Consider the following 10000-nt stretch of genomic DNA (forward strand, 5'->3'; position numbering starts at 1 on the left):
GGGCCGGTAATGTTATAAACGTGCAGATGAAGGGCCGGTAATGTTATAAACGTGCTTATTAAGGGCCGGTAATGTTATAAACGTGCAGATTAAGGGCCGGTAATGTTATAAACGTGCAGATTAAGGGCTGGTAATGTTATAATCGTGCAGATTAAGGGCCGGTAATGTTATAATCGTGCAGATTAAGGGCCGGTAATGTTATAAACCTGCAGATTAAGGGCCGGTAATGTTATAATCGTGCAGATTAAGGGCCGGTAATGTTATAAACGTGCAGATTAAGGGCCGATAATGTTAAAAAACGTGCAGATTAAGGGCTGGTAATGTTATAAACGTGCAGATTAAGGGCCGATAATGTTATAAACCTGCAGATTAAGGGCCGGTAATGTTATAAACGTGCAGATGAAGGGCCGGTAATGTTATAAACCTGCAGATTAAGGGCCGGTAATGTTATAAACCTGCAGATTAAGGGCCGGTAATGTTATAAACCTGCAGATTAAGGGCCGGTAATGTTATAAACGAGAAGATTAAGGGCCGGTAATGTTATAAACGTGCAGATTAAGGGCCGGTTATGTTATAAACCTGCAGATTAAGGGCCGGTAATGTTATAAACCTGCAGATGAAGGGCCGGTAATGTTATAAACCTGCAGATTAAGGGCCGGTAATGTTATAAACGTGCAGATTAAGGGCCGGTAATGTTATAAACGTGCAGATTAAGGGCCGGTAATGTTATAAACCTGCAGATTAAGGGCCGGTAATGTTATAAACGTGCAGATTAAGGGCCGGTAATGTTATAAACGAGCAGATTAAGGGCCGGTAATGTTATAAAAGTGCAGATTAAGGGCCGGTAATGTTGTAAACGTGCAGATTAAGGGCCGGTAATGTTGTAAACGTGCAGATGAAGGGCCGGTAATGTTATAAACGTGCAGATTAAGGGCCGGTAATGTTATAAACGTGCAGATTAAGGGCCGGTAATGTTATAAACCTGCAGATTAAGGGCCGGTAATGTTATAAACGTGCAGATGAAGGGCCGGTAATGTTATAAACCTGCAGATTAAGGGCCGGTAATGTTATAAACGAGCAGATTAAGGGCCGGTAATGTTATAAACCTGCAGATTAAGGGCCGGTAATGTTATAATCGTGCAGATTAAGGGCCGGTAATGTTATAAACGTGCAGATTAAGGGCCGGTAATGTTATAAACGTGCAGATTAAGGGCCGGTAATGTTATAAACGTGCAGATTAAGGGCCGGTAATGTTATAAACGTGCAGATGAAGGGCCGGTAATGTTATAAACGTGCTTATTAAGGGCCGGTAATGTTATAAACGTGCAGATTAAGGGCCGGTAATGTTATAAACGTGCAGATTAAGGGCTGGTAATGTTATAATCGTGCAGATTAAGGGCCGGTAATGTTATAATCGTGCAGATTAAGGGCCGGTAATGTTATAAACCTGCAGATTAAGGGCCGGTAATGTTATAATCGTGCAGATTAAGGGCCGGTAATGTTATAAACGTGCAGATTAAGGGCCGATAATGTTAAAAAACGTGCAGATTAAGGGCTGGTAATGTTATAAACGTGCAGATTAAGGGCCGATAATGTTATAAACCTGCAGATTAAGGGCCGGTAATGTTATAAACGTGCAGATGAAGGGCCGGTAATGTTATAAACCTGCAGATTAAGGGCCGGTAATGTTATAAACCTGCAGATTAAGGGCCGGTAATGTTATAAACCTGCAGATTAAGGGCCGGTAATGTTATAAACGAGAAGATTAAGGGCCGGTAATGTTATAAACGTGCAGATTAAGGGCCGGTTATGTTATAAACCTGCAGATTAAGGGCCGGTAATGTTATAAACCTGCAGATGAAGGGCCGGTAATGTTATAAACCTGCAGATTAAGGGCCGGTAATGTTATAAACGTGCAGATTAAGGGCCGGTAATGTTATAAACGTGCAGATTAAGGGCCGGTAATGTTATAAACCTGCAGATTAAGGGCCGGTAATGTTATAAACGTGCAGATTAAGGGCCGGTAATGTTATAAACGAGCAGATTAAGGGCCGGTAATGTTATAAAAGTGCAGATTAAGGGCCGGTTATGTTATAAACCTGCAGATTAAGGGCCGGTAATGTTATAAACCTGCAGATGAAGGGCCGGTAATGTTATAAACCTGCAGATTAAGGGCCGGTAATGTTATAAACGTGCAGATTAAGGGCCGGTAATGTTATAAACGTGCAGATTAAGGGCCGGTAATGTTATAAACGTGCAGATTAAGGGCCGGTAATGTTATAAACGTGCAGATTAAGGGCCGGTAATGTTATAAACCTGCAGATTAAGGGCCGGTAATGTTATAAACGTGCAGATTAAGGGCCGGTAATGTTATAAACCTGCAGATTAAGGGCCGGTAATGTTATAAACGTGCAGATTAAGGGCCGGTAATGTTATAAACGTGCAGATTAAGGGCCGGTAATGTTATAAACGTGCAGATTAAGGGCCGGTAATGTTATAAACGTGCAGATGAAGGGCCGGTAATGTTATAAACGTGCAGATGAAGGGCCGGTAATGTTATAACCGTGCAGATTAAGGGCCGGTAATGTTATAAACGTGCAGATTAAGGGCCGGTAATGTTATAATCGTGCAGATTAAGGGCCGGTAATGTTATAAACGAGCAGATTAAGGGCCGGTAATGTTATAAACGAGCAGATTAAGGGCCGGTAATGTTATAAACGTGCAGATTAAGGGCCGGTAATGTTATAAACGTGCTTATTAAGGGCCGGTAATGTTATAAACGTGCAGATTAAGGGCCGGTAATGTTATAACCGTGCAGATTAAGGGCCGGTAATGTTATAAACGTGCAGATTAAGGGCCGGTAATGTTATAAACGTGCAGATTAAGGGCCGGTAATGTTGTAAACGTGCAGATGAAGGGCCGGTAATGTTATAAACGTGCAGATTAAGGGCCGGTAATGTTATAAACGTGCAGATTAAGGGCCGGTAATGTTATAAACGTGCAGATTAAGGGCCGGTAATGTTATAAACGTGCAGATTAAGGGCCGGTAATGTTATAAACGTGCAGATGAAGGGCCGGTAATGTTATAAACGTGCTTATTAAGGGCCGGTAATGTTATAAACGTGCAGATTAAGGGCCGGTAATGTTGTAAACGTGCAGATTAAGGGCCGGTAATGTTGTAAACGTGCAGATGAAGGGCCGGTAATGTTATAAACGTGCAGATTAAGGGCCGGTAATGTTATAAACGTGCAGATTAAGGGCCGGTAATGTTATAAACGTGCAGATTAAGGGCCGGTAATGTTATAAACGTGCAGATTAAGGGCCGGTAATGTTATAAACGTGCTTATTAAGGGCCGGTAATGTTATAAACGTGCAGATTAAGGGCCGGTAATGTTATAAACGTGCAGATTAAGGGCCGGTAATGTTATAAACGTGCAGATTAAGGGCCGGTAATGTTATAATCGTGCAGATTAAGGGCCGGTAATGTTATAAACGTGCAGATTAAGGGCCGATAATGTTATAAACGTGCTTATTAAGGGCCGGTAATGTTATAAACGTGCAGATTAAGGGCCGGTAATGTTATAAACGTGCAGATTAAGGGCCGGTAATGTTATAAACGTGCAGATTAAGGGCCGATAATGTTATAAACGTGCAGATTAAGGGCCGGTAATGTTATAAACGTGCAGATTAAGGGCCGATAATGTTATAAACGTGCAGATTAAGGGCCGGTAATGTTGTAAACGTGCAGATGAAGGGCCGGTAATGTTATAAACGTGCAGATTAAGGGCCGGTAATGTTATAAACCTGCAGATTAAGGGCCGATAATGTTATAAACGTGCAGATTAAGGGCCGGTAATGTTATAAACGTGCAGATTAAGGGCCGATAATGTTATAAACGTGCAGATTAAGGGCCGGTAATGTTGTAAACGTGCAGATGAAGGGCCGGTAATGTTATAAACCTGCAGATTAAGGGCCGGTAATGTTATAAACCTGCAGATTAAGGGCCGGTAATGTTATAAACGTGCAGATTAAGGGCCGGTAATGTTATAAACCTGCAGATTAAGGGCCGGTAATGTTATAAACCTGCAGATTAAGGGCCGGTAATGTTATAAACGTGCAGATTAAGGGCCGGTAATGTTATAAACCTCTGCAGATTAAGGGCCGGTAATGTTATAAACGTGCAGATTAAGGGCCGGTAATGTTATAAACCTGCAGATTAAGGGCCGGTAATGTTATAAACCTGCAGATTAAGGGCCGGTAATGTTATAAACCTGCAGATTAAGGGCCGGTAATGTTATAAACCTGCAGATTAAGGGCCGGTAATGTTATAATCGTGCAGATTAAGGGCCGGTAATGTTATAAACCTCTGCAGATTAAGGGCCGGTAATGTTATAAACGTGCAGATTAAGGGCCGGTAATGTTATAAACCTGCAGATTAAGGGCCGGTAATGTTATAAACCTGCAGATTAAGGGCCGGTAATGTTATAATCGTGCAGATTAAGGGCCGGTAATGTTATAAACCTGCAGATTAAGGGCCGGTAATGTTATAAACCTGCAGATTAAGGGCCGATAATGTTATAAACGTGCAGATTAAGGGCCGGTAATGTTATAAACGTGCAGATTAAGGGCCGGTAATGTTATAATCGTGCAGATTAAGGGCCGGTAATGTTATAAACCTGCAGATTAAGGGCCGGTAATGTTATAAACGTGCAGATTAAGGGCCGGTAATGTTATAAAGTTGCAGATTAAGGGCCGGTAATGTTATAAACGTGCAGATTAAGGGCCGGTAATGTTATAAACGTGCAGATTAAGGGCCGGTAATGTTATAAACCTGCAGATTAAGGGCCGGTAATGTTATAAACGTGCAGATTAAGGGCCGGTAATGTTATAAAGTTGCAGATTAAGGGCCGGTAATGTTATAAACGTGCAGATTAAGGGCCGGTAATGTTATAAACCTGCAGATTAAGGGCCGGTAATGTTATAAACCTGCAGATTAAGGGCCGGTAATGTTATAAACCTGCAGATTAAGGGCCGGTAATGTTTTAAACGTGCAGATTAAGGGCCGGTAATGTTATAAACCTGCAGATTAAGGGCCGGTAATGTTATAATCGTGCAGATTAAGGGCCGGTAATGTTATAAACGTGCAGATTAAGGGCCGGTTACAGCGCTTACACACGGAGGAACTGAGATTTTCATGATATGTGCCCTTTAATATTACAATTAAACTAAAAATATAAACATATAAACTTAATTTGAAATATGAACAAAATCAGTGATGTGTTGTTGTTTGTTCAGGGATCTTCTGCGGATCGGCGTGACTTTAGCGGGACACCAGAAGAAGATCCTGTCCAGCGTCCAAACGCTCCGAATCCACAGCGGATCCCTGCGATACTGACGCTTCCCAGAATCCCCTGCTTCTGCTCTTACGGACCAGTCCGTCCACGACCCATCGAACAATCACTGTGGAGCGTCACAGAACCAGCCAATCAGAGCGAGTCTCTGGGTCTTATTCTCTTAGTTTGATACGGACTGATGGATTTTCTCGCTGGTCTCAGGACCGCCTCGCTCTCATGAAGAGAGTTACTTCTACAGGAAACACGGGACGTTGGAATATGACGTGTCACTGTTGCCGTGCATTATGGGAGTTTAATCGGATCTTCACATTGAAGGTTCATTATAATTATTATTTTTATTATAATGTGAGATTATTTTGTAATTATTTTGTACGTATCAAAACAGCACAAATAATGAACGAATGTTTGTTTAGCCAAAGTACTGTGGGAGCTGTCAATCAAACTGATTGTAAACCGTGTGACCAATCACATTAAAGACTCATGCTGGCCCCTCCCACCGAGAGCTGCTCAAGTCTGTTCTGTTGGTTTTACTGGGCGTTCAGCATTATACAGGCTCTTGAGGACCATTCTCATCAGAAACACTGAAGTATTTTGCTGTTACAATGAAACATCAGTAATAAACAGACCAACAATCTTAAGAAGAGCTTGTGTGATTTAAAACATCAGTGTTCAGTTATCATGAACTAAAACTATAGAACATTTAATTACGTGAAAAAAATAAACTTAAGCTTCCAAGGCAACATTTTCACATAATTTTCATTAAGTTTATATTTGAGTTAATAAACTAAAACTTAATAAAAAACTGTATAGAAATATAATAAAATTACTAAAAATGTAAAAAGAAACCCCAACTGAATCACTAAAACTTTAAAATTACAATGAATGAGAACAGAACATGTGAACTAGAAAGCACATTTAACCGCCTGGTGCTGCTCGCGAATTGCTCACGAATGATTTTTTTCAATGGAATAATATACTATATTTCATTTCGATAAGGTTTTTATATAATATTTAGTAATTTTAGAGCATTTTATGTTACTATATTATATGTATTTATTAGTTATGGTGTGTGTGTGTGTGTGTGTGTGTGTGTGTGTGTGTGTGTGTGTGTGTGTGTGTTGAGTGAGGCGTGTCAAGTCTGTTTCTGTTCACGCTAAATTCTTTATCATTTGATAAAACACACGTGTGTGTGTAATTCAGGATAATCAGATTGTGAAGCGTCTGTGTGTGTGTGTGCGCGTGTGTGTGTGTGTGTGTGTGTGTACGGGTCTGATAAGTGACGTGTGTGTCTTCTAGAGAACTGAATAACAGTTATAGAGACGATAAGGTCTTATGGACAGTTTTTAAGTAGAAAATAAATGGTGAATTTTCATTTCATGACGATTTAAAACCCTCTGAGTGTTGCGACTCAATTTGAGCCATTTTCGATTTTTAAAATGCTTGAAAAATGCGTTAAATTATTCGTGTCTTCTTGAAGTTTTGACTGCTTCTCCTTTAGGGTCATGAATGTGCATGCTAATTTTTGACATCCATGTGTTTTGGAAAGGTGATAAAAATTTTGGTTGAATTGATTGAGTTTGGGATCAAATTAAGCCCCATTGGTTTCCATGCAATTCACCAAAAATAGCACTTTGAAAAACAGCCAGTCAGGAAACCTTTATAGTAGCTTGTCAAAACTACAATATGAAGTACACAAGAACATATGAAATTTAAGACTCATAAAATTTTCTTGAAATTGAAGCCTCTTATTTTTTTGTATCTGTTTCTTCATCTATTTGAGTTTCAAAAGTGTTGCAGAAGTGAAAGCACTTCAAACAATGAAAGTGTAAAACAGAAGTTTGAGTTTACAGTAAGGCAAATGTACATTTACATTTAATAATTAAGCAGACGCTTTTATCCAAAGCGACTTACAAATGAGGAGAGCAATAGAAGCAAATGTCTCAGGCAGGCTGAAACATGAGCGGCTGCCGTCTGATCATCCGGCCGGAATGAGAGGTAGAGTTGTGTGTCATCAGCATAACAGTGATGGGAAAAAACATGTTTCTGAATGACAGATCTAGTGATGACATGTAGATGGAGAAGAGAAGCGGTCCCAGCACTGAGCCCTGAGGCACTCCAGTAGCTAGATGATAGCAGTGATGGGATAAACCATGTTTCTGAATGACAGACACTAGTGATGACATGTAGATGGAGAAGAGAAGTGGTCCCAGCACTGAGCCCTGAGGCACTCCAGTAGCTAGATGATAACAGTGATGGGATAAACCATGTTTCTGAATGACAGACACTAGTGATGACATGTAGATGGAGAAGAGAAGCGGTCCCAGCACTGAGCCCTGAGGCACTCCAGTAGCTAGATGATAACAGTGATGGGATAAACCATGTTTCTGAATGACAGATCTAGTGATGACATGTAGATGGAGAAGAGAAGCGGTCCCAGCACTGAGCCCTGAGGCACTCCAGTAGCTAGATGATAACAGTGATGGAATAAACCGTGTTTCTGAATGACAGATCTAGTGATGACATGTAGATGGAGAAGAGAAGCGGTCCCAGCACTGAGCCCTGAGGCACTCCAGTAGCTAGATGATAACAGTGATGGGATAAACCATGTTTCTGAATGACAGATCTAGTGATGACATGTAGATGGAGAAGAGAAGCGGTCCCAGCACTGAGCCCTGAGGCACTCCAGTAGCTAGATGATAGCAGTGATGGAATAAACCGTGTTTCTGAATGACAGATCTAGTGATGACATGTAGATGGAGAAGAGAAGCGGTCCCAGCACTGAGCCCTGAGGCACTCCAGTAGCTAGATGATAACAGTGATGGGATAAACCATGTTTCTGAATGACAGATCTAGTGATGACATGTAGATGGAGAAGAGAAGCGGTCCCAGCACTGAGCCCTGAGGCACTCCAGTAGCTAGATGATAGCAGTGATGGGATAAACCATGTTTCTGAATGACAGATCTAGTGATGACATGTAGATGGAGAAGAGAAGCGGTCCCAGCACTGAGCCCTGAGGCACTCCAGTAGCTAGATGATAGCAGTGATGGAATAAACCATGTTTCTGAATGACAGATCTAGTGATGACATGTAGATGGAGAAGAGAAGCGGTCCCAGCACTGAGCCCTGAGGCACTCCAGTAGCTAGATGATAACAGTGATGGGATAAACCATGTTTCTGAATGACAGACCCTAGTGACGACATGTAGACGGAGAAGAGAAGCGGTCCCAGCACTGAGCCCTGAGGCACTCCAGTAGCTAGATGTTTGTCTTAGACACATCACCTCACCACGACACCCTGAAGGACCAACTGAGTGTTCCAGCAAAATTGCCAGAAAATCAAAGCCATATGTCTAAGCAAGTTCTGTTCCAAGTTTAAAGTTAAAACGTTGGTAACACAATCTCCAATTTTAAAACGGGATGAATTTTGAGTGTTTAAGCTTCCGAATGACGATGGAAAAAGGCAATTAAAAAGCAGGACACTGACAGTTAACAGGATATATTTCTTACATATTATATTTTTTAGTCTCTGACAATCTACAATAGATGTTTCTTAATTTTTATTTTTTGCATAAATCTAATGTTTTTCATTTGCAAATTGCATGGAAACCAAACAGGGTCAATTTGACCAGCAACACAAACGGAGTAACCAGGTTATCAACACAACGGAGGGTTTTAAAGGGGATTCCAATCGTCAGCCATATGGAACTGAAACGCTGGCAGTTGTGAGTGATTTATCATACAGATCTTACAGGAAGTGCTTGGTTTTCGGTGAATTACAAACAGACATCATGTTTCTATCGATGTTTGATTGACAGCCGTACAGCAGCAGATCCAATGACGTCAGTGTGAACTGGAAACTGAAGTCAGTTCTCTTCTGTAACCAGTGACAGATGGAAAATGAAGACTGAATGGATGTTCCTGCTGCTTTCAATCCCTCGTTAAATAAATCTTAATTTCTAAATAAGAAATAAGAGGAATATAAATACACCAGAGCGAACATAAAACATCCCATCCTGGTGCGAGATACAGTTACAGTCCGTCTGCAGTGTTTATGTTCTCAGATTATTTTTTAATATCAGTCGGATGTTCTGACACTTCGGGTTTATATTACAGAGTCAGAAAGAAACAAAGTCGAGGTTTGATTATTGTACAGTGTTTAAATTCATGATGGATTTTGATGTGTGTTTGTGTGTTTTGGAGACTCGCGTCTCGTTCTGTGATGATTATAAAAATTCCGTTGATCTGAGCTCATCTGATCTGTGAATCAAAATCTCTTTTGTTATTTAAGGGCACGCATGTATATTGTGCATCCGCTGCAACAATGTGTGTGTGTATTACTAAAACTTTAAAATTACAATGAATGAGAACAGAACATGTGAACTAGAAAGCACATTTAACCGCCCGGTGCTGCTCGCCTATTGCTCACGAATGACTGCTCGCCTATTGCTCACGTTTTTCTCAATTAAATAATACTATATTTCATTTCAATAAGGTTTTTATATAATATTTTCTAATTTTAGTGTGTGTGTGTGTGTGTGTGTGTGTGTGTGTGTGTGTGTGTGTGTGTGTGTGTGTGTGTGTGTGTGTGTGTGTGTGTGTGTGTGTGTGTGTGTGTGTGTGTGTGTGTGTGTGTAAATGGATGAGCG

At 40.9% G+C, this 10000-nt stretch overlaps 1 protein-coding gene across 4 annotated transcripts in view; it reads left to right on the forward strand.

Annotated features, from left to right (window-relative positions):
* The window catches only part of ephb4b (eph receptor B4b), a 45426-nt gene extending 39579 nt beyond the window's left edge, over positions 1–5847 (forward strand). For all 4 annotated transcript variants that reach the window (XM_079589474.1, XM_079589473.1, XM_079589475.1 and 1 more), the window contains one exon: positions 5296–5847. In XM_079589474.1, coding sequence (XP_079445600.1) covers positions 5296–5395 — 100 coding nt within the window. In that variant the 3' untranslated portion in view covers positions 5396–5847. The remainder of the gene's footprint in view (positions 1–5295) is intronic.
* The last annotated feature ends 4153 nt before the right edge of the window (positions 5848–10000 follow it).

Source organism: Phoxinus phoxinus, assembly GCF_949152265.1.
Source record: "Phoxinus phoxinus genome assembly, chromosome: 18".
In the NCBI taxonomy this organism is placed as follows: domain Eukaryota; kingdom Metazoa; phylum Chordata; class Actinopteri; order Cypriniformes; family Leuciscidae; genus Phoxinus; species Phoxinus phoxinus.